Source organism: Chenopodium album, chromosome 19 (assembly GCF_948465745.1).
Source record: "Chenopodium album chromosome 19, dcCheAlbu1.1, whole genome shotgun sequence".
NCBI lineage: Eukaryota > Viridiplantae > Streptophyta > Magnoliopsida > Caryophyllales > Amaranthaceae > Chenopodium > Chenopodium album.
The window spans coordinates 42,210,515-42,234,892 of record NC_137852.1 but is presented as its reverse complement, the minus strand read 5'-3'; the positions used below and the strand labels follow the sequence as shown (position 1 = coordinate 42,234,892).

Below are 24,378 nucleotides of genomic sequence, written 5' to 3'. Positions count from 1 at the left end.
AGGGCTGGATGTCGTCAGATTGGTTCGTTGCAACCATGTATTTCATTGCCATTGCATCTTCAAGTGGCTATCAACCAACAAGTCATGCCCCTATTGTCGAGCCTCTACTTCAACAGTAGCTATTCTTTAGTAATCTTGCAACAATTTGCGTTTTTTAAATTTTATTCTTATTCATGTATTTAATTATGTAATGTAAGCTTATTTGATTTTATCTAAAAATAAAATAGACATGCTATTGAGAATCTTTTCAATGGTTGCTTTTTTCCAATGGTTGCTCATTCATCATATATTCATATTCATCTTTTTTTTTTTTTTTTTTTTTTTTTTTTTTTAATACTATGAAGAATAATATTGGTAACGACTATCGTACACCGCCTTTTTTTTTTTTTTTTTTTTGAAAGGGGATGGTGCATTTAATTAATTAGAAATATCGTCAAACAGGGCAACAATATGTATGGGGAAATCTCATTAGGAACCTGATTCACCCAACATTGTTCAACTCCGCAAGGCACTATCTCTCTTCACACGAGACCAAAAAACTGAAACAAAGCTATTACAAGACGAGACAATGTCTTCCAGAACGCTATCAACCATCAGAAGATTAAAAGAGCACTTCTGCAGCTTTAAAACCATCAGTTGCAAGACCGTATCAAGGATGATATTGCTGAACCCAAATTCCTTCACCTTCCTGATCCCAAAAAGAGCAGCCCTGCACTCTGCTACCAGAGGAACCCTCCTGACCGCAACAAACATATATAATAGCCTCAAAGCTGTCACGAGCCACAGCACTTACACTGATCCAACCATCCTCCCAAGTTGAGGCATCCATGTTAATCTTAACCACTTCAGGGGGTGGAGGAGACCACAGACCCCTGCTAACAGGCTGCTTTGCAGTGACCGTGCTGTAAATATGCTTTGTGTAATTGCTAAAATCAACCACCAGTCTCCTATGCCTGTCAAGAATAACCTCATCAGGTTCACATTGGTGCACAAAAACCCATTTATTCCATCGGAACCAGCTGAACCAGGCTAAGAAGAGACATCTTTGTCTGACATTTTCAGACAACTTTTCTGACCAAACATTCAGCACCTCACCAAAGCTTTCAACATCCCCAAAACACAAAGCATCCTCACATCCACTTTTCTGCCATAAATTATGAGTGCTCGGACAGGATATCACAGCACGAATACACTCAGTTGGACACCATGGGCAATGAGAGTCATCAGTCAAATGCCTAGCCTCAAGAATACTTCTGGTAGTAAGTGAATATGAGCAGCATTTCCACAAAAAATGGCAAACTTTAGGAGTTACATTCGCCTGCCAGATATCGACCCAAAACTTATTAAAGTTATCAAAATTACATGATTTCCCAAGAAGATAGCCTGAGCGAACTTTGTAACACCCATTTTTTGACCAAGCCCGAGAGAGTGAATCATCAGGGAGACAATCACTAATAGGAATTCCAAGGATCAGATTTTTGTCCCTCTCATTAAACAGGCCATCAATTTTCTCAAGATTCCAGCTCTTGTCTTCCACGTTAATTAATTCAGCAACCACACACACGAGTAACAAAACGAGACCCATCATCAAATAACCAAGGGTCATCCGAAATACTGATTTTATCACCATTCCCAACCCTCCAAAGAATCCCCTCGAGAACAAGAGATTTTGAGCCCCAAATACTTCGCCAAGAGTAGCTAGAGCGGACTGAGGGCAGCATCAAGAACATATCCTCCAAAATTCCAAGATATAACTTTGAAAACTGTTATTAAGATCTGATCATAAACATTTTATCAGCAACAGCAGCAACCAAGCTAGAGCAGTAGGAATTTCAACAGCAATTTACCTAACTGGTGCTATCTTATATAGCTTCAGGGATTGATGTACTGAAATCAGGAGCAGGACAACATGATGTCAGTGCTATATATAAACAAGGAAAAATAATTAATGAAGAATGTGAGAGCATGCCAAAACCGCCATAACCAGGACGTGTTGATTTCCCTAGGTAGCAATAGCCATTGCAGCCTGTTAAAAAACATCAAAACTTAATTCAAGTTTATTATATGTATTCAGAATTTACCCAATGATTTGCAAGTCTATGATGAAATCTGACATACCAGAACAGCATCAGCTGCAGCATAACCAACAGCCTGACCTGACCTCCCATGAATTGAAGGCAGTTTACATGAACTGTTTATGGAAGATGTAAAATAAAAGCGGAATGTGACACATAGTGATTTTATTGCAGTCACCAAGGAAGAAAACAACTCCAACCTGAATGAGAATTGTGTCCCTGTGAAATAGTATCTTCAAGTAAGCTGTAATACATTTTGCACATAAGGTTTACAGTAAACAGAATTTCCAATTATTTGTTAGAAGTGGACTTCTCTGTTTTATAACATTTGAATCTTGTTTTAGGTTCTTATTGATATCATTACCCATTAATTTCTCTCCATAATCATAGAGCATATACGAGAAGGTCTCGATAATTTCTTCAACATAAGTATTGATCTAGAAGACTAGAACCATAAAACCCACTGTAATTGAGGCAATTTCTGATTAGCAAATAACACTGCTCAATCTCTTCTCATTAGCATCAAACAAATCATCATGATTAAGTTTCACATTACGGTCATGCTCCTCGAGTGAGTAACTATATATATCAATTAACATCAAAAAAGACTTACACAACTAATTAACCGAATATAATTGACATTTTAACCCAAAAGCTTCCCTAATACGAGTAATAATAACATCAACCTAAGATTAAACCCAGCACAATTGAGAGAAAAAGATTGAAAAAAAGATCATAAAGGCATACCGGCCAGTCTTAGTTTGAAGAGACCAGACTCTTATCATCTTATCCTCGGGAAAGAGCATCATGAAGTTGAGTCCTTAGAAACTCAATTTTTCCATGATTTCATTAAGAACTAAACGAAAGTAGCTGGATCGTTTAAGAGCTTGAGTGACTGGTAGACACTCAGTCTCCACAATGACTTCCTAAAGGCCGAGGTTGGAAGCCACTTGAGGACCCCAAAAAGCCGCCTTTGCTTCTGCTATACTAATCTCCCAAGTTGCCAGAAGCGGTATCAAAGCTGCAGGCCTGCAGCTAGTACCTCACCAACTGTGCATTACAATTTACATTAGATGATGCCCAAACCTACAGCGGTTGAGCTTTGTTTTTGTGCTGCATCTTTTGTTTCTTTGCGTGCCTTCACTGCATACATGTAAATTTATCAGGCTCCAACAGCTCTTGCATAATGAACCTACAACAAGCTCCCCAAGATGCCCAGCAGGTTGTCAAGAAGACCTCCAATTCCTCAGTTCCCAGCCGCCACTTGAACACTGAACTACATCAAATTGACACAAAGCTCGTAAAATCGCTAGTACTCCACACTCTTTGGAGTAAAGTGCAGTCTTTTATTATAAGAATAGCCATTTTCCTCATCAGCATTACATATACAACATCAAGCTTCGGAGTTAGGAAGTGTCCTTTCCTAGTTGGGATTGCTTCTAGACATACTCCCCACACAAAAAGCTGGACTCTAGGAAGCACCTTAGCTTTCCAAATTAAATTCCACAAGTCAGATGCATATGAAGGAGATTCTTCCAACAAAAAACTATTTTGTTGCTAGAATTGTTGCAACAATATATAACTAAAACCAATTTACCTCCATTTAGACTTATAGCCAAATAAACTAAGAATGCAATATAAGAAGACGATTAAGTTGAGAGTGAAGAGCAAATATACCCTAAAGAATTGGAATGCTGCTAGCTTACCTAGCTACATAATACATGAGAACATCAAAGTATGTAACTACTATGTCACAAAACTCATTAAACCAATATCTCCATAGTCAATCAATCAAAGCCTTAATCCCATAAGTGGGGTCGGCTAACATGAACCAAATTTGATTATTCCGTGTAGAATATTGAAATAAATTAGGTTGGTGCAACGGACTCTTCCTTATGTTGTTCCCAATCTTGTTCACACCCAAGTAAGTACTCATTAGGCCAATTTTTCAACACAATCAAATTATCTATCCACAAACTTTTAACCAAATTCAGCCATAACAATATGAACCTCAAACTAATTCTTTCACCAGTATTCACACATAGACAACTGTTAGTTCCACAATTCCCTAAAATTGAGTTCTAATCTCGAAAATTCAAGCATATATAGCCAATTAAAAATGAATTTCAGAGAGCTAGAAATCATACCCTTTTTCTGCAATCACAAGAATTAACAGCACCGAATCTCTTCTGAAAGAAAAAACAATCATAATCGTAGCAAACAAGAAGTTGACTTTACCCCACCAAAATGCAAAGCCAATTAAACCCAGAAACATCAGCATAAGAAGGAGACGATGGAGGAGAATGGACCTCCCAAGATCCCCTCATTTTCATTCCATTTTGATGCATTTTTGGTCACTAGAGTAACAACACGTTTTGGAAATCAAAATTTACAAATTTTTATTATAACTAGATTAAATCCCGTGCAATGCACGGTTGTTTTAAATTTTTTAAAGAATTATTATTGTATTGAATTTTTTTAAAAAAAATTATATTCATAATATTAATTCAAAAGTAAATATAAAAATATATTAGTTGGGTTTATATGGATAGTTATTATTGTTAAGAATTTTAATTGGAAGAAAGATATTTTTCATTATTATAAAATGATTTCCTTTAAAGAATCTTCGTAAAAACGGAAAGTAAAATGGGCGGGAAAATTGTTAATGACATTGTGACAAGTGTCATTTTAGGTTCGCTTTTAGTATAGGTTAATTGATGATTAATAACGTTGCATTATACGAAGTAGATTATAACATATAGAGTAGCAATTAAAAGGGAGAAAATCTCTGTTAATATAGCATATTAACGAGAAACGCTCGACATTTCCGCGTCTTTAGTAAGGGTATATGTGTAAAGTAGCCTCTGGACCTTTAACAAGCAACAAACAGACGTTAACTCCTCCATTGCAAGCAGTCCCATTAAGCAGCTCCAAACCTCTCCTCATTAGCCTCAACAGAACGATTCTCATAACCTCTAGTGAATAAAGCATCAATTGTGGTCGAGTAACCTAAATTCGACTTCTAGTGTTAACAAATTACGGTTTTGTGGACTGATTATTGGGCGTTGCGACGAGGGTGCATTGTTAAGCTAGGGGTTTTACTGTTTTTGCAGCTGATTATAATGTAATCTGTTGCTGGTGATATTGTTTATGCAACCATTTGTAGTTAAAGAATTTGTTGATTGATAGTGGTAATTGCATGTTTATTTGTATTAGTTGTGTTTATGTAATTGGTACTAGACATTGAATTAATTGAATTGGTATCTGACAATGTTATTGCTCCAGTGGATTTTAGTCGGTATTTGAATGTATTGTTTGCATATTTTGGCCTTGTTCCTGGATGAATTGTGGTTGTGTGGTTAATTTCATGTGTAATTGTAGGACCTAGAGGTTATGAGTGATACTAATGATGTCGATTCATGGAGTCAGTGGTTCGATCTTCGATACCAAATAACCGCAGAACACTTGATACGAGTTCGATGCTGCAACTATTCAAATCCACCAGAGCTTTCGAAGTCACCCCAATTCGCTAAAGCCCTAAAACGATAGCTGAGAGAGGAAGAAGAAACACTTTTACAGAACGGGGTTTAATTTTGGATTACAATCCGAAATTTCAGGCCTAACAGAATTGAAAAACACGTTTACTTTTTTCCGTACAGCGACGTTATCTGCCATCTCAGCACATGAATAGAAGAATAATAAAATAATAGCAGCAACCTATCATAATTGCAACTTTGCCACTATATTAACATATTTCGTTAATATGCTATATTAACTGGGCAGCGCTCATTAAAAGGTGTGTATGATTTATTAACATATTTATTAATAGCAATTGGAATTTCAGTTTATTTTGCTGTTAAAAATTCCATGTGACATTTATGTAGTCCCTAAAAAAATAGTATAAAAAACAAAAAAAGTCTCTAATGTTTGGTACATTCAGTATCAAAGTTCCCTAATGTTAAGGGTTCAGTCATTAAAGTGACCACAAAAAGTGGTGGTAGAGGACCAAAACCAAACTTTTCTAACGTAAGGAACTAAAACCAAACTTTTACCAAACGTTAGGGCCTATTTTATACTTTACCTCAAAATTTCTAAGTTCCTTCTAAGGAACCGAGGGAGTAGTAGTTTTCATGCTTGAACATAAGCATAATTCCCTTTCTAACTCGTCATTAGCCGGTCTGCATTTCTTTACACGAATCGTCTTTAAATTTAGATAAAGAAAGAGAAGGTTTGAGGAGAGAGTATAAGATGAAGAGAGAGAGTCTTGAATTGAAACAAGAATATATACAATATGAATTTTGAAATGCTACCTAAAATATTGTATTACAGGTTACTACTTGTTTGGGTTTTTTTTTTTTTAATTATCTACTACGTTCATAGTGTCACCGCTAGTAGAAATCCTTAATCTACAACTGAATTGAGGTCTTAATTTTGAATCATAGGATCAAATTAATTAATCAAGATTATATTCATAGGAGCCTTAGGAGGTTGTGAGCGACTAGCCGACCCCAACAACGAACCACTTGTTTTGTTTCTTTGAGAATTTGTCGTCATGTCCAAAATCTGTCCAACAAGTTTCCAAACTTGTACTACTTTGTAGTACACCCTTTTCTTAGATCAGCCAATTTCTGTACTAACTACTACAAAGTATTCTACTTGATCTATTTCAATGTATACTTGTATTATTGTATGAGTAGTTCATGCACGAGTGTTTTGTTAGTGTATCTCGTGCTTAAGTGGATCATGCTTAAAATAGATTACGTTAAAATAAAATAAAAATATTCAGCCATAACAACATCGAAACACAACGTCATATACTTCTTTGGTGTACTTGTATTGTGTTAGTGTGTCTCGTGTTTAAGTGGATAATACCTAAAATGAGTAAAAAAAAATACTAATCATGTTGTGCAGCTGAGCTCGTGTTGAATTTCATAAACAAAGAGCACATCCCGGCAATACGACACATAAAAAATAGACAATGAGTCGGGCCATTTTCATGGAGTGCCTAACCAATCCTCAAGCCACCTTAGTCGTTTCCATCTCTAGGTGCACGACGGACTAAAAGTTACACACACTAGCAATGTATCAACAATGTAATCCGATAGAAATTCGTGAATTGAGATAGTTACATACTTAAATTCATGAATTCATCCAAAAGAATATATATATACAAATATACAATATACGCGTACATGTAAACACGTTATAAGCCAAACTAGCATACATTTTGTTGCATATATATGTACAAGAGAGAATGTATAGTACATGTTCTTTTTTCACAATGAAAAACAATTTTTCCTTGGCTTAATAACAAAAAGTTTAACCGAAGGAGCAGATTTAGGAGATAAAGAAACTCCCTCCCATTTTCTATGGAAAGATGGCCTAGGTAAATTTTCAGGTACAATTGTTTCCAATGAATTAATGTTCCATGGTGGGCACATTCTTTTGTCACTCCATCTTGTAACACTTCTTTTCTTATCGTTCTTTGATATGAGTAAATGAGATTCGATTTCAAGTTCACTAGCCATCGAATAATTTCCGTTGTCGTTACTTAAAATATCTCCTACTTCTAGACCAATCACTATGGTAGTTGCAATTGCCATCAACTTTTGGCTCCTCCATGATGACTTCTCATTACCTTTCCTAATCAAAAAATCAATCAATACAATTAATCTTAGTCATGGTTTAAAAATAATTCGCTTTCAACAAGGGTATTTTAGTAAACTCATTTATTAAATATTTAAAAAAAATTCATTTTGTATAATTTAAAATAATGAGAGTGGACCCAACGGTCCACACTTAGAGCTTAACAAATGATATTTGTAGCTCAAAACCCGAGTTTCAAAACCTATATCGGCTATATGTCTAGGTGAAACTCGGGTATTGGGCTAAACTTAGCAATAAAACAATTCAAAATTGATATAATTACCTTGTAGTATAAGAGAAATATTTCTTTGAAGGCGAAGATGATGATGAAGTACGATCAAGGGGTGAACTTGGAGGCAATGGATTGTGGCAGCAATACGTTGATAAATTCATCTTACTTTTCTCTCAAATTTGTAAGCCTTTTGAAGTTTTGATCAACTATGTACGAACTTTGTTGTATTTATAGGAAAGTGAAAGGTACTGCAAGGAATGTGGTTGTACTTCTATTTGGAAGTATAGTACTTACAAGCAAGAGGATGTTTATGAGTGATCCAATAAAATACTAGTACAAAAAGAGAGTGGATCCAATGGTCCAAACTAAATATGGAAACGGGTCAAGTCCAAACTCAACATCCTAACATGAAAAAAGCACGGCATATTTTTTTTTTAGGAGAAGTAGAGAGGGCTTATAACAAATTTACAGATGCACGATCTCTTCGTGCGTGTGAATCTATCAAGCATATCTATATATTCTCTGTTTTTCAAATGGTAGATGGTAGGTTTTTTTTTTTTTTTTTTTTTTTTTTTTTTTTTTTTTTTTAAATGAGAGGGATATTTTGGATGCGAAACTAATTACCAAAACCCTCTTTCACTTTATATATAGGATAGGATATAAGCACGGCACAATACATTATTATTACTTAGTTTAATTTTTTTTTTCTAATTTTTTGATTCCCAACAAATACCACTTATCCAAATTTTCACTTAATTTAATTTACGCTCTTAAAACTTAACACCTATCAAAATGACACTTTTAAAAAACAAAGGAAGCTAAGTAATTACAACCTTTAAAGTACAATGGTTATAATTCAAGTTTTTAGATGTGTTAGACATGAGAATTTAAGCTTATAAAAATTTGAGACTCCTCTCAAATTCAAATGAAGTGTTATGAGAGCCCAAACTACCTCAAGCTTAGTCTAATAGTCTCGGCTCATTAACATCCCTCGGCTAATTACGGTAGTTTGGATTCATTGTACTATAAATCAAGGGGCTCATGTTGAGCATGTTCTTTAATTAGAATTTAATGACAAAACTTGTGTAATGGTCAATTCCCAAAGGTGGCCCAACAATTTTGGAACTTCTTGAGCCAATTGAACACCCATCTTGTTGGTTTATACTTACTTATTAAACCAATTAACAAAGGAAGAAGCAAAGGCAATTAACTTACTCGATTACTTTTCTAGAAGAAGTTTCAATTTTTCTTCTTAATTAGTTTACCGTCAATCAACTGCTTCCAAAATAGAGGGTTGGTTTGTCCTTTGTTTTAAAGGTCTAATTCTAACATAAAGGTGTAACGTAATGAACTTTATTTCCTTTGTTTGATGAAAACGTAATGAACTTGGATTGCGTATAATACATGCAATAGTGTGAAATTGTGAATAATGCTTTAAACCTCCACGATATTTGGGCATGTCTTTGTCATTGTAAAGAAAAGAAAAATGGAAGGTTCTAAAGGTTTAGTTTTGTACTCCATATGATGGAATAGTCCATATTAAATTAAACGGCTTAAAAATTAAGATTCAATGTTCTCTTAATAAATCTATGGATTAATTTGAATTTTGATGTGTTTTGTGGTGAAAAAAAAAAGAAAAAAAATTAAGTCTTCATAAATCTACTTCTATAATTCATCCACATATTGTGAATGTTATTTATGTACCAGTAATATAAATCATCAGCCATTAGATTGTACATTAACATAACCAAAGGAGTCTTGACTAAACCTTCGAATTTGATTGGCGTGACTCGTATAAGAAATATTGAATAAAAGATAACAAAATGAGAAAGGTTAAGTACAAAATTCAAGATTCGTAAATTTTGAAATGGATTGCAATCAGCGGTTAACAATCTTAAAGATACACATATCATTCCTTATTGTTCTAACTACTAATTATTCATTTTTTTCATCATCCACCTTGTAGCTCTCTTTTTTTTTTTTTTTTTTTTGACGGGTTGTAGCTCTCTTGATGTAAAAATTAACTTTGATTGTGTTTTACAATTTATATATTTTTAAAAAATAAATATTACCCTATACCATCTATCAAATAATAAGGTAAAACTTCAAATGAGGCCATTTCTCAAATACTTATATTGAGGTCGTAACCATTTTCTATTAACTTTATATAGATAGTCTACGAAGTATTATGACCAATTACTTTGAAAGAAAATGAATTGTATTTTAAACCTCTTAAATCATAATCACATATGAAATGAAAATAAATTAATTACTACGTATAAATAAATTAAGTGTTTGTGTTTAACTCCTAAACCATGATTACATTACATCTACATAAGGTATTTATCAAGTTATCATATTATAATTACTTTCAAAATATATTTACAAGACCGATAAAAAATCATACATTGTATCTATCTACATATACAATCCAAAAAATACCGTATGAAATATTATAAATATTTTTTTCTTAAACTCATGTACTCCATGTACAAAGTTTTTTTTTTTCTTGATAATGATCAAGATTTTTTTGGATCATCATACTTAAAACGTAAGTAAATTAATGACAATGCATCTATGATTGCATGGATAAACCGACATTTTTCATAGATTTTGTATTGAGATTAACCTTATCTTTCCAATTAAAAAAAACCCAAAAAATCCTCACCCTTAAAACCCTTTACACGAATTTAAGACCGTTCCTTTATTAGACACGTATTCCCCAAAACTTCCCTAAAATTTCAAATCTTTGATTTCGTTCACAGAATCCTACCATAAATTTAATCCAATCCCAATTCAATTCAATCTCCCCCGAATTATGCTATTTTCTTTAATTTGATTTATATGCCAAAATTTCACATTTAGGGTTTCCATCTGATTTTTCCGACGTCTTGTAAAATTAGGGTTTAGATCTAGCAAAATTGGAGAATTATCTTCATTCATTGTTCCAAGAATTTGAGAAAGGCGTGATCTTTGAGTGTTGAATTGAATTGAATTTGAGTTTTTATTGAAGGAGGAGTTATATAATTGGGGATTGAAGAAACTAGGGTTAGGGTTTGTTGTTAATTTCGTTTTAGAGAAAATTGGAGAATGTGTGATGGTATGTCAAATGGAGGAATTTAATAAGGTTAATGGTTGTGGTGAAAATGGCAGCTCAAGCGAGGGTTTGCCGCCGAAGCCTCTTGCAACTGCGTATCGGCAATGCTTCAGTGCTACTCGATCTTCGGCGTTGCGAAAGAAGACGCTTTTGCGACACCCTTCTCTTGTAAGCTTATCAATCTAGGGAGTTTTAATAAATTTTAGATAATTTAGCTTATGTTTATGTATATTGCTGTTTAAATTTTGGTTATTGAGTTTTATTCTAGATTTGTTAGATTTTGTTTTGTGACTGAATTGCTGTTGATTTGATGAAATTGTGTTTGTACAAGAGTGTTGTATGCTAAAAATTGAATATGGTTGGAGAATTAGGGGCTAGTCTTACTTGATGCAACCGAAAAGTCGAAAATTTATGGTGATTGATTGGCTTGTGGTTTTTTTTGGATTCAAGTTAAATGGAATTTTAGTGTAATTGGCTTGTTGCTTCTTTAGATTCAAGTAACACGGAATTTTAAGAGTAGTTGACTTGTTGCTTCTTTAGATTCGAGTAATGTGGAAATTTAGGAGTGATCATGTAGGGGGATGGGTTGTAGACCTTGTAGAAGGGGGGGGGGGGGGGTTAGATCTCGTGTTAGGTTGGTTGGTTTGGTTGATTCAAGTTATGCATAATAATTGAGATGATAATTCATCATTAGCATTCAGCAAGTTACTGGACTCTAGTTGTTTAATGAGTGTGGAGTTTATTCATAAATGAAGTACTTCCTATCTCTCTACCTATTGTTTGGATTTATGTAGATATTTAGTGAGAACATCCAATGCAGGATATGTCCAATATGAGTCTTATAACGGATTAATTAAATGAGTTATTGATGATTATCGAACTGAAATTGCACGACTTTTCTTGGTACTAGTCCTTCATGTGCATTACATAGGGCATACTTTTTTCCCCTGCAGCATGTGGTTCTTAGACTAGCTCCAGCATGAAACTTGACTCTTAAATATTGGGTTATGGCTGCCTGTTTGTGTTCATTTAGTTAAACAACTGGCATCACAGTTCTAGTGTTACAAGTCATCTTTTTGTTTGAAATCATTTTCACGGATCTAGGCATTACAGCTTAGTCTAGCCATAGGAAAAAGGAAGTCAGTTTTTTCAGTATTAGATTGATGCCAGATGCTAGTCTTCTGTGCACAGCCAAGTTTAGTTTACCTTTAGTAATCCTGTAGTCTTTCAGAATTGTTAGACCTTTTCTTACATCCTCTCTTGGGCTCATCATGATTTTAAGCCTGCTGTAATTAATCCCTCATTTTTGAAAATTAGGGTGCAAGATCAATGTATATTTTGGGTATAATCATAGGCTCATTGCTGGTGTTAGCCTGTAAGTATTTATTTGGTGTCATCATTTCAAATTTTGGGCGTATATCTCTGTTCCTTGTTATTTTTAGCTGAGTAACTTTGTGATGAAGTAATTGTAAAGGAGTGCTGAAGCTATTATGTAGACTTGTTGCCTAGATGGACATGTGTTATGTTGGATTACAACAGGCTGTGTATGTTGTGGCTCAGGGCTTGGTTCTTTGCGCACTTCCAATCTAAGGCCTAATTTAAGTCTTGCATTTTAAGCCTATGTAAGCTGGACCATGCTATTGTGTTACTCTACCAAATATATAATGAATACTAAGAAATTCTTTAAACAGGGAAGAATGCATTAATGGTCTCTTAGTGTTAAGGTAATCTAGTTCCTATTTTCAGGCACCATGTGACTATGGGTTGTTGATCATAGAGTTGAGGGATTGATGCTGTGGTCTTTTTTTATCATAAGATTTATGGATGGTTTTGGAGAAAAAAATATATGCCCATAAGCTAGGGTAAGTGACGGACTGCAATTTTTAAGGTAGAAATATGTGGGGATTCTTCTGTGTTTTATTTGTTCCATTTTGGCTGTAGATATTGTTATTGGTGGGTGTTTTTTCTTTCTGAAGCCGTGCTTTTAAGAATAGCTGTTATAGGCCATCTAAGAGACAGAAGCACTTTTGGTGCCTATGCTCATGTCTATTTGTTTTTGTTATATACAGTATATGCTCTCTTTTTGTGTTATAAGTTGCTTATGCTCTTGTCTATTTATTTTTGTTGCACGGTCTCTTTTGCTGTTTTAGGTTTCTGCACTTGACTTGGTTCAATCGTAATGGGTTCTGTCAGTTTATTTTCCTTACCCTTTGATGTTTTGTACGGCACTAATGCACAATGAATACAAAATTAGAATTTCCATTTTTTTTGTGTGTGTGTGTGTGTGTTGGGGGTGGGGGTGCTGAAGCAGGACCACATTTTCAATTATTCTCTCATGTATTATATTCCTTAGATTTTTCAGTAGAAGAAACTTTTCTTTCACGTATTATTCTATGTGTTCGAAAGTTTCTAATTAGAAATTTAGCAGGTGAAAATGCCAGACATTCCTGTTGAGCCCCTGATTGGTGATTGTGAGTCTGAGTTCCTTCCTATTGTTCGTTCTGGAGCATGGACAGATATTGGATTTCGCTCAAATATGGAGGATGTATATGTATGTCTTGATGATTTTATGCTTCATTATGGGCTTCAGCATACTGGCGAAGGACCACATGCCTTTTATGGGGTACAAATCCAACTATATATCTTCTTTTATTTTTGAATTACGTGTGATGTATTTCCTTCCTGCAAACCTAGATGCTGTGGTGCAGAAAGTTGGAGCCTAGGTGTTCATAATTTGTAGGACAGTTCTTTAGTTTATATAATGATTATAATTTAGCAATCCATTTGCTGTTGTAGACAATTTTGTAGTGGGATGCAGAGCTGTGAGTTATTTTATTTTATTTATTTATTGTGTGTACTAGTGGTACTTGTATGTAGAGGTGTTATTTCGGGTAATTTGGTTAGGTTGGGTCGGGTCTATTTCAAAAACGAATCATGCTAAATTATTTTGTACATGCAAGTCGAAATTTACTTGTAAGTTTGAGTGGTATGCCTTGATGTTTGTTGTTTTTTACTGTTAATTCTACAACCTCATTTACCTCAAAAGTGGAGTGTCGTATCGTGTCGTATCCGACATGACACTCTACTTGGATACTTCATTTTTAACTAAAACCTAGATTTTTTTCTGCAAAATGGCCGAGTCTGATACTTGGACACTCGTATCCAAGTACACTTAATCCGTGTCCGAGTAACATAGATTTTTTTAATGATCGTTTTTAATCTAAATCTTAACATAATAGGTTTTTGATGGTCACGGGGGCAAGCATGCTGCTGATTTCGCCTGTTGCCATCTGCCCCGGTTCATTTTTGAGGACACAGAATTTCCCAGTGAAATGGAAAGGGTCATCAGCTCAGCATTTTTGCAGACTGACAATGCCTTTGCTGAAGCATGCACATTGGATTCAGGGCTTGCCTCTGGTACAACTGCATTGGCTGCTCTTGTTGTTGGCAGGTTGGTCTGTTTATTCGTTATCCTCTCTCAGCATATATTTGGTATACCACTGGCTGAAAATTCTCTGTTTTTCATCCGGCATTCTAATTGTCCCTCTGTTGTTTTTGGCTGTGATGTATAGTAGCTGGATTGTTAACTCTGTTTGAGTTTCCATCTGCCTTTTGATACTGGTGAGCAAGTTGTTTATTTAGCCTACCCCTTGCTGGCCTATCCCAGCACTCCTTTGTTTGGAGACTTTGGCTGTACTTATATTACTTGGCCTTGAGTTTACTTAGGTATTTAAAGATAGTACAGTAGCTTGAGGGTATTTTATGCAACTCTGAGTGATATGTGGACCTATTTTCTTTATTGTTTTTGGTTTTGTTTCATGTAATCTATGCTAGTCTTTTATAGGAAAACATATACGAAGTACGTAGTATACAGGTTTTGACTTTTGAGTAATATGAATTATATATTAAGAGCCTTTGTTCCTGTCATCAAAGTATGTCATTTGGGTTGGGTAGAAGGTACTTTAAAATGTTGTCGATAAGCTGTTGGATAGAAAATCAATGGAGTTGTTGATATGATAGGACTTCATTTGAGATATAAAGTATAAGGACTCAGGATAATACTTATGGTTAGAACAACTTTTTGGACCTTTAATTTGGGCCTAAAGATTTTAACTTCCTCTTTTCGTCTGATATTAGGAGAGAGATTACAGTGGATAGTGATTGAAGGTAATTTACTGATTTACAGCCCTTCCATAATGACACAAAAATATTCCATAAATGAGCCTAGAATCAGAGTGGAAAAAATAAGTTGGGCAATTGTAGCCTATGAGCAACAAAATCCTAAATCTGTCTGATAATGGGCTCATATCTCATTTGGAGTTAGTTGTATGAAATGTGTTTATGTTGTCGAGGGATTCTAAATCAATAACTACTCTTGTCGTTAATGACAATAACAAATGCAGATTAGTACTTTTAGACCTCATGTTGGTAAAAAATATTATACCAACCCAAGGTGTAAAAGTACCAACAAGTTGGTATGTATTTTAGACTTCATGTTGGTAAAATAATTTACAAACACAAGGTTTAAAAGTACCAAATAAACATCATGTTATTGTCATTAATGACTAGAGTAGTTATTGGCAGAGGTTCTCTTATGCTATGTTACTCGGACTCTTCATTTTACCTCAAGTACCCGTGTCGGACCCTCGACCCTCGGACATGGGTATGACACATGGACACTTCATTTTAGCTGAAAATCATAGAATTTTTTCACAAAATAGCCGAGTCGGATACTTGGACACGTACCCGTGTCGGATATTGGTACCCGAGTCCGAGTAACATAGCTCTTATGTTGCCATTTTTTAAAAATGAGGATTCTCCTTTTTATGAATTTTATCCGGTTGGCTAATTGGAGACTCAAAAGCCCGTGATATTTGAGTTGGGTTTCTAAATGAAAGGAAATTGTTGAAAGTTACCCCGTTACGCTTTAGTTTGGCATGAAGATATAGAGTAATACTGAAAGAAGGGAATTGGATAGGTACCAAGAGTTAGGATGGAGAGTGAAAAAGGGCTGATATGTTGGAGAGAGGAGGCAATAAATAATATTTCAGTTGTCACTTTTAACTCAACATTATAATGAAGTTTATGTTGGGACATCGCAAATAGGAAAAATGCAAAGGATGTTTTAGGATGGAGGAAGGGCTTCATGTTTACAGTTCTTTTCCTTGCTTGGATTTTTAATCTTGTGTTTTAATTTTCATACAATTGAATTTAGCCAGGCAGTTGAATGGTTCAGTTTTAAATGTTGTATATGCCATAGTTTTAAATGTTGTCTGTTCTTTTGTTCTAAGCACATGAGCTGACAAAAGCTTAATCTAAGCGAATTTAAGTTCAAAACAATATCTTTGCATGTGTTGCAGTATTTGGTTCAAAACAAGATGCCTGAATGTTGAACTCATTTTTCGATTTACCACAGGTCATTGGTTGTGGCTAATGCTGGTGATTGTCGAGCTGTATTATGTCGGAGGGGCAAAGCAGTTGAAATGTCAAGGGATCATAAACCGCACTGCTCTCGGGAGCTGAAACGAATTGAAGCATGTGGAGGCTATGTTGATGATGGCTACCTGAACGGCCAACTCAATGTTGCCCGTGCTCTTGGAGACTGGCATATGGAAGGATTAAAGGGTGGTGATGGTGGGCCCTTAACTGCTGAGCCTGAGCTTATAACAATCGAGTTGACTCAAGAGGATGAGTTCCTTATCATAGGATGTGATGGATTGTGGGATGTTTTTAGAAGCCAGAATGCTATTGATTTTGCACGGCGAAGACTTCAAGAGCACAATGACCCTGTGATGTGCAGCAAGGATCTTGTTGATGAGGCTTTGAAGAGGAAAAGTGGGGATAATCTTTCTGTCGTGGTAGTTTGTTTTCGGCCTGAGCCACCCCCTAACTTGATTGCCCCAAGGCCTAGAGTCCAAAGGAGCATTTCCGCTGAAGGGTTGCGAGAGTTGCAGAGCTTTTTGGATGGTTTGGAAATTTAGCTAAGATGGTGACGACGAATAGTTAGTTCCTTTCAGATTCATATTGTCGTAGTTTCGTAGTTAGTCCTGTTGAGATCGGAGAAGTCATCGAGGTGATTGTCCAACTGTACCTATGCGGCAGTAAGTTGACATTTTCATTCCTGTTCTACTCTAGTTTTATGGCTGATTTATATTTTAGGCATCGAGTTTAGTATCTCACCTCGTTGTAAGGTTAAATTTTTGTAGTTGGTAGTTTGGCAATGTTGGTTCGCTTTATGAAGGATGCTTTACGCTTCATAAACACGACTTGTAGGGGATGGAGCCATATTCTTTGAGCTTCCTCATGATTCTTAATACAAGACTTTACTCGTACTACAAATTGTGGTACAAAATGTTCTATGGTTTTGCTGCTTATACAATGTTTGTTAATCTCATTAATTTTGTTTGTTAGTTCATCCTCATTGTGGTATGTACTACTCTGTACTATGGAGTATGTATGATCTACGTGATCAAGCATCTCTTTTGTATCTTGAAGGAGATAAATTTCATTTTAAACAACGCTTTTGTATTGATGATGCAACGAGCTTCATTGCGAAACCGTTTCCTTTGGTTCATTCAGTATTCAGTACCCAATTGATCTTGCCATTAGTATTGGCTACATTTTGTGGAAAATTTAGCCTCATTTACTTAGTATGGTCAGGCACAGCGCACAGCCCATCTTGTTGAGCCATTTTTTGAGTTGACCTCACCTTAATCGAATCTTTATAAGTACTTCTGTCTAATAAGACGAGGATGAGATAATGTGACAACTATCTTTATATTAGTTAAGCGAAGAATACAGAAAATGCGAGCTGAAATGTAGTTCACGTTCTATTTACATGGTTTTCTCTACTTTAATTAAACTAATTAGATCATATTTTGTTGTGTATTAAACTCTTTATAACCATGTATTATTAGAAAATCAATCTAAACTTATTTATACTTATCTAAACTTTTTCTGAACTTACTTTTCACGACTTGAGGGGAAATAAGTTGCTTAGTTACATATAGAGGTCTTTAAAATTTCACTTTGATAGTGTTCCATATAGAATTACAAGCACAATATGTTGTAAATCAATTCTACAATATATGAACTTTTGGGTGTACATCAATTTGCTACAAAGAATTAAGAATAAAGAATTTAGTAACAAAACAAAAAGTGTAAATGCATTTAGGATGAAATAGTGCATTCAGTAGGAAGCCCTTCAGGAAACCTCTGAACATCAGCACAATAGTTATAGACCATGTAATTCTTCTGCACCCATTTCATCCTTTCCATGCTAGCTGAATCCAGCTCTTCGGTCAACCAATCGGAGCTCGATGAGGGCGAAGAACCCGACCCACACGAAGATGAACCAGATGCCCAAACACAAGCATCAGCATTGAACTTCCTGTATGATGCAGTAAACGGGGCTTGAGTCCAATCGGTCTTGACTCGCCCGCCTTGTGTAGCCCAATCATCAGCATTCCACAAGCTAGAGTAAATCCTCATTGGTTGATTCTTAGGGAATGGGATCCCTTGTGATTCCATGTTCTTGTGTTCTCTAATAGGAATCCCATCAACCGAGAAAACAATCCTCTGAGGGTTCCATAGGATCGAGTAAGTGTGGAAATCCTTAGTAGGGTCGAACCATAGGTGGAACTGTTTTTCGCGGTTACCTTTCCCTTGTGCAAACACATTGGTATGGAGAGTGTAAGGCTCTCCACTAACATTTCCCAAAAACTCAAAATCTATTTCGTCGTGGGTATTACCCATCGACGATAGATAGTAAGCAGTGACAGTACCAGCAGAGTTACCAGGAACAAGTTTCAACTGCATATCGATTTTACCAAAAAGGTACTCGTCATTGGATTGAAACCCTGACCCGGAGGATTTGTCGAGGGAGAGGGTAAGGTCATCCCCATCACCGAGGATCTTACCTCGACCATCTCCCCAAGTAATGGTAAAGTCATTGTTGAAGTTAGCTCTAGAAGTGGCAATAAAAGTGGCTAGAAAAAGAGTGACTAAAACAAGAGTAGATGATGCCATATTTTGTGTTTATGTTTTAGTATTGTTTTTTTGAGTTGGTTGATATTTTCTAAATTTGAAGTGAGATTATATATAGGAAGTGAATGAATGAGTGGATGAATGCTACGAAGGTTCTTGCAAAGTGGGTGGAATAGCTGGAATTATTTGGTGGAATTATTCGAAACAAGCAAGCAAATGCGTGGGGCACAATTAAGCAAATGGAAAATAGGGTGAGCTTCAGCCGCAACACTGTCACCAGGGATAGGCACAACAGCAGCTGTAACACCCAAGAGGATTTCCCCCCTGGTTTTGAGCCTAAGGTTGGTAGCGGACTTCTTCACCAAGCAGCAGGGAAGGCTGAGCTAATTGCAGGAAACAGGGAGTGCTCTCAAGTTAATTTGGTTTTAAATAAGGTGAGATGCAGGGGAAGGCCAAATTGGAAGTGGAAGCTGCTGAGTTACGACGACAGGGACCAGCAGGGTAGGGACTGGATTCAAGCTGGCTCGTCTAGCAACTGTATGAGTGCTGTACTTGCAGGTATGAGAGCAGCTATAGGGCAGCAGATTTGGCATTTGCAGCTTAGGACTTCTTCTACCAGTTTGTCAAGATGGTTACAGGGAGACCTCGCTGGAGCTCATTCGTTTAGAGATAGTTTAAGCACAGTTAGGGACCTGATTCCTAACTTCCATTGTTTTAGTATCTTAGTTATTGGTTTTCCAGGGGCCTGATTGCCCTTTTTCACTGCTGTCAAAAAAAAAAAGCAATAGAAAATGACATGAACATAAAAACCGTGTTTAATTCATGTTTTAAGGTGTATATATAAAACACTTGTGATTTTTTTTATATTATTCGTTCTTTTTTGACGCGGGATTATGCAAAAAAGAAGTATGACCTCTTAGACAATGATTGTGGATTTCATCGTTACTACGAGTAGTTTACTATTGGCTCACCGTCATGGTATTTCAATGCTTTTTACATTAAATAAATAACAAAGTATGAGTAAATTAATAAAAATAATTGAATTTATGTACTAATATATGAATGTAAAAATGTTATATTAAAATAAATTGAGAAATCAGTGAGGATCCAACTCTATCTCGTGACTGTAGGGATCGGGAGGGGGTCACTACGACACCCTCTATGTCACACAATGGCAATCAACCTAAATTCAATCCAATGAAACCAAATTCTCACACAATCAAGACAACAGTTAAGCAGTAGCAAATCAACAACAATAATCGGAATAAACAACAATAATCAACACACACAGATAATACGCGGAAAACCCTTCGATGTGAAGGATAAAAACCACGGGACCATTTAAGGACTCCACCCTACCTTCTCTTATAGATAATTTAGGTAAAATAAACTCACATCAGTGTACACAAGATTTAACAACCCACCACCAACAACAAACAATAAGGGATCGAAATTAGAGAGCAAAAGAGTAGAGTTCAGTTCTGTCTGAAGACGATTCTAACCCAACTAGAGCTCAAAACAACGATCCAACCGTCCAAAATGAAGCCCTTGATGTCAGGAGCATTTCAATGCTTTTTACATTAAATATTAATAGCTGAATTTATGTAATTATGTCAAATGTTTAAATTAAAATAAAATGAGAAAGCAATGTAGGATCCAACTATATCTCTTGGCTTCACTTAGGCGGTGTGAAATTGGTTTACTTTTTTTTTATTATTTTTTTTTTATTTTTTATTTTTAATGACATTACTTTACTTATTTAATTTCGTTCTAATTTGTTTGACTTTAAATTATTTACTCTAAGAAAATTTTAATAACTTAAATTAATATGGTTCATTCAAAAAAAGTTATGAAGTGCTCACAAGTTTAGCAGATTTTAAATAAAGTAATTTTGGTTAAGATACATCATAATTCATACATGTAGGAAATTTAAAGTCAGAAACTACGTAGAAGAGACCTTTAAACTAAATGTTGTTAGAAATTAAATATATCATCATATGTTCGTGTGACTGGACAAAAAGCAATAGGATCTGGTGATAGCTAGTAGCATGTACTCCGTAGGTATGAATACCAAAGTTATTAATACTAAAGTCATAATAAGAAGTGACAAGGTCTTTTTCTTTTTTATTTTTATTTTTATTTTTATTTTTATTATTATTATTATTTTAATTTTAATCGACAAGGTCATTTATATGAGCATTTCTCAACCTTGAGTAATTAATAGCTCTAATAACACTTGTTGGTATTCTCTCTCTCACAAAAAAAAAAAAAAATAAAAAGTAAAATAAAAAATAGCACTTGTTGGTATAAAATTATACTTTAATGTTATTATCGTAATAGTAATAAAGAATTCTCTTGATTCCGACAAAGTTTGTGTTTGATGGTATTACATAGTAATAAAAAAAAAGTACTCCCTCCGTCCCTAAATTACATTCCTCCTTTCTATTTTTGGTATTCTAAAATTACATTCCTCCTTTCTATTTTTGGTAATTTTTTTTTAATAAATCAACTCTCTTTTTCTGTTTTATATTTAATGTTTTCTCACTCATCCTTTCCTAATCTCACTCGCAATCCTTGTGCCAAATTACAATGAATATGATTGGTTAAAAATTTTCAATTAGGAGCATGTGATTGGTCCTTTTTTTTTGCAAAGGATTGATGGCATGTTATGAGTAATGACTATTCAATATTTGTATTTTCCATTGCATTATCTAATTATTGTTATTTGTCTTATTCTTCCCTCCTTAATACCCGTGTAAATTTCCAAAGAGGAATGTAATTTAGGAACGGAGGGAGTATGAGTATTTTGGTACTTTACCATGGTAATACCATCTAAGTACACTAGTAGAGAATTTCTTCATTTATATCTTCAAAGGATGTGTTTTTGGACTGTTTCATATTCAATTATAGACTTATAGTGTAAGTACTCTGTTTCAAGTCAATTAAATTTAAGTCGATATGAGTCGTACTCAGTTTATATTCATTTTCGATCAATTTATATAGATCAAAATATTATGTTACACATTATATTCAATTGGTTTAACATAGTTTCAATTCATATCAACTTGGGTCATGTGATTAGGATAAGTTGTGTACAAAATCAATATTATAAGAATGTAAGGTCAAATAATCAAATATAGATCCCATATATCAATCTCATATTCTCATTATAGTACAATATTCGTATTTAATATTACCACTGCATCTACAAAACATTCTTTAGATTGGCTTAAGGACACAAAGAAGGAATAGTGAGCAGAATATGGGTCACATTCTCACATACCAGAAACCACGTGCATTGATATTCCTTTGTTTCTTTGTCCTTAGATTTCCTTTTAATCAATTTATTTTTTATTATTCCATACTCTTCCATATATGATAGCTTTCCCTCAAACCAAGTTTCCTTTTGAATAAAGACGTTCAACTTTTATAATACCTCAAGTAGTCAAGTGAGTCAAGTCTTGGACATTAAAGTCCGTACTCAAACGTAGTCATTCAGGCCGGGTGTAGTTCAAATAACCTTATGTTATAACACGTTAAATAAGTTGCATGGTCAAGTTAAAGTTTAGATCAATTAACCATTTGTTATAGTTTAGACCAAAATAATTTAAATATCACAGTAAAATCATCTCAACTTGAGAATATTTCATTAATCATATTACTAAGAATCAAAGTTACAATCATCTAGAAAGAATCAAAGAATAATGAATTAACTTCTTATCAAGTGTAACAAAACACATTTAAGAAGTAGCAGTGCATTCAGCAGGAAGGCCTTCAGGAAACCTAGGAAGATCAGCACAATAATTATAAACCATGTAATTCTTTTGGGCCCACCTCATTCTTTCCAAACTAGCTGAATCCAACTCTTGGGTCAACCACTCTGACCCGGATTTGGGTACTGAGCCCGACCCGCATGAAGATGACCCGGAAGCCCAAACACAAGCATCAGCTTTAAAGCCCCTGTAAGAAGCTGTAAATGGGGCTTGGGCCCAATCAGTCTTGACCCGCCCACCTTGGGTGGCCCAATCTTCAGCATTCCACAAACTAGAGTAAATTCTCATTGGTTGATTCTTAGGGAATGGGATTCCCTTTGATTCCATATTCTTGTGTTCTCTAATTGGAGTTCCATCAACTAAGAAAACTATTCTTTGGGGATTCCAAAGAATTGAGTAAGTGTGGAAATCTTTAGTAGGGTCGAACCACAAGTGGAACTGTTTTTCGCGGTTACCTTTCCCTTGTGCAAACACATTGGTATGAAGAGTGTAAGGCTGCCCACTAACATTCCCTAAAAACTCGAAATCTATCTCGTCATGGGTAGGCCCCATCGACGATAGATAGTAAGCCGTAACAGTACCAGCAGAGTTACCAGGTACGAGTTTTAACTGCATATCGATTTTACCAAATAGGTACTCGTTTTTAGATTGAAAACCCGAACCCGAGGATTTGTCTAGGGAGAGGGTGAGGTCGTCCCCGTTGCCGAGGACCTTACCTCGACCATCTCCCCAAGTAATGGTAAACTCATTGTTAAAGTTGGCCTTAGAAGTGGCAATAAAAGTGGCTAAGAAAAGAGTAATGTAAAGAAGTTTTGAGGATGCCATATTTTTTTTGTGACAATGTTTTTTTTTTTGTGGGATAAATGTTTATGGTATTTGAATGAATGATGAAATTTAGTTAGAGAAGAGGGAGTTATATATAGGGTTGTTTGAAAGGGAAGTTTTTAGTAGTAGTGAAGTGAGTAGGTTGTTGAGTGAGTGGAGAGTGAGCTGGTGAAGTTGTTAGCTGGAATGTGATTGGAAAGGAGAAAAAAGATAGGGAAATGGTAAGAGATAGCTGGAATTTGGGGCACAAAGATGCAAGTGGAAAACCGTATCTAAAAAATATGGGGTCAATAAGGTTGCAACCAACCCAACCATATTTATTTTTTATATTCTCGACAAATAAAGTTGAATACGCGGATCTATGCATGGGAGAAGGAACTCGAGTATTATCTTGATTTCATTATATTACTCCTTACTAGATTAAAATCCCATTGTTAAATATTTTTAATCATAATATTTCCTCCGTTTCTTTTTAGTTGACACGTTTCTTTAGTCACGTTTGCTAATGCACAACTTTCTACCATTCATATCTTTAATTGATGATACGCAAAATTATGAAAAGTTGATATTTTGAAACTATATATCGTGACGAATCTAACAAGATCCAACATGACTATATTTCTCATTACGTATAAAGCACAAAACACGATCAAAGGGGAGTGTATGAATAGTGCTAAAGTCAAAACGTGTCAACTAAAAAAAAACGGAGGTAGTATATATTATAATAATACTCTGTATGAAGTT

The 24,378-nt window shown here is 35.1% G+C and overlaps 3 protein-coding genes and 2 pseudogenes across 4 annotated transcripts; 1 reads left to right on the top strand and 4 right to left on the bottom strand.

Moving 5' to 3' along the window:
• Positions 1 to 405: 405 nt before the first annotated feature.
• Positions 406 to 3,227, bottom strand: LOC145595725 (uncharacterized). The gene is made up of 4 exons (XM_081652141.1): positions 2,823 to 3,227; positions 2,119 to 2,294; positions 1,848 to 2,026; positions 406 to 1,776 (listed from the first exon to the last, which is right to left on the bottom strand). Exon 4 carries the CDS (start codon positions 1,628 to 1,630, stop codon positions 650 to 652), a length of 981 nt encoding a protein of 326 aa, XP_081508267.1. The 5' UTR covers positions 1,631 to 1,776; positions 1,848 to 2,026; positions 2,119 to 2,294; positions 2,823 to 3,227; the 3' UTR covers positions 406 to 649.
• Positions 3,228 to 7,205: 3,978 nt separating this feature from the next.
• LOC145595724 (protein CHLOROPLAST VESICULATION-like) lies at positions 7,206 to 8,163 on the bottom strand. Its single transcript, XM_081652139.1, has 2 exons — positions 8,005 to 8,163; positions 7,206 to 7,718 (listed from the first exon to the last, which is right to left on the bottom strand). The coding sequence occupies exons 1-2, from the start codon at positions 8,112 to 8,114 to the stop codon at positions 7,352 to 7,354; spliced, it is 477 nt and encodes a 158-aa protein (XP_081508265.1). The 5' UTR covers positions 8,115 to 8,163; the 3' UTR covers positions 7,206 to 7,351.
• Positions 8,164 to 10,476: 2,313 nt separating this feature from the next.
• LOC145593739 (putative protein phosphatase 2C 22) lies at positions 10,477 to 17,409 on the top strand. Of its 2 annotated transcripts, none has more exons than XM_081650074.1 (4): positions 10,477 to 11,218; positions 13,476 to 13,673; positions 14,290 to 14,501; positions 16,467 to 17,409. In XM_081650074.1, the coding sequence occupies exons 1-4, from the start codon at positions 11,051 to 11,053 to the stop codon at positions 17,029 to 17,031; spliced, it is 1,143 nt and encodes a 380-aa protein (XP_081506200.1). In that variant the 5' UTR covers positions 10,477 to 11,050; the 3' UTR covers positions 17,032 to 17,409. The 2 variants fall into 2 exon arrangements, with proteins under 2 accessions (XP_081506200.1, XP_081506201.1); XM_081650075.1 differs by having other exon boundaries at positions 10,478 to 11,218; positions 13,479 to 13,673.
• Positions 17,410 to 18,102: 693 nt separating this feature from the next.
• LOC145595722 (putative xyloglucan endotransglucosylase/hydrolase protein 23 pseudogene) lies at positions 18,103 to 19,103 on the bottom strand (annotated as a pseudogene).
• A 3,610-nt stretch (positions 19,104 to 22,713) lies between these two features.
• LOC145595721 (putative xyloglucan endotransglucosylase/hydrolase protein 23 pseudogene) lies at positions 22,714 to 23,702 on the bottom strand (annotated as a pseudogene).
• Between the last annotated feature and the right edge of the window lie 676 nt (positions 23,703 to 24,378).

Excerpts from the sequence above, each read along its gene's own strand:
- LOC145595725 (XM_081652141.1), bottom strand. The coding sequence starts at position 1,630 with ATGGTGATAAAATCAGTATTTCGGATGACCCTTGGTTATTTGATGATG.
- LOC145595724 (XM_081652139.1), bottom strand. The coding sequence starts at position 8,114 with ATGAATTTATCAACGTATTGCTGCCACAATCCATTGCCTCCAAGTTCA. Across the intron at positions 7,719-8,004 it reads TATTTCTCTTATACTACAAG|GAAAGGTAATGAGAAGTCAT; the intron begins GTAATTATATCA and ends TTTTTTGATTAG.
- LOC145593739 (XM_081650074.1), top strand. The coding sequence starts at position 11,051 with ATGGTATGTCAAATGGAGGAATTTAATAAGGTTAATGGTTGTGGTGAA. Across the intron at positions 11,219-13,475 it reads TTTTGCGACACCCTTCTCTT|CAGGTGAAAATGCCAGACAT; the intron begins GTAAGCTTATCA and ends TTAGAAATTTAG. Across the intron at positions 13,674-14,289 it reads GACCACATGCCTTTTATGGG|GTTTTTGATGGTCACGGGGG; the intron begins GTACAAATCCAA and ends TTAACATAATAG.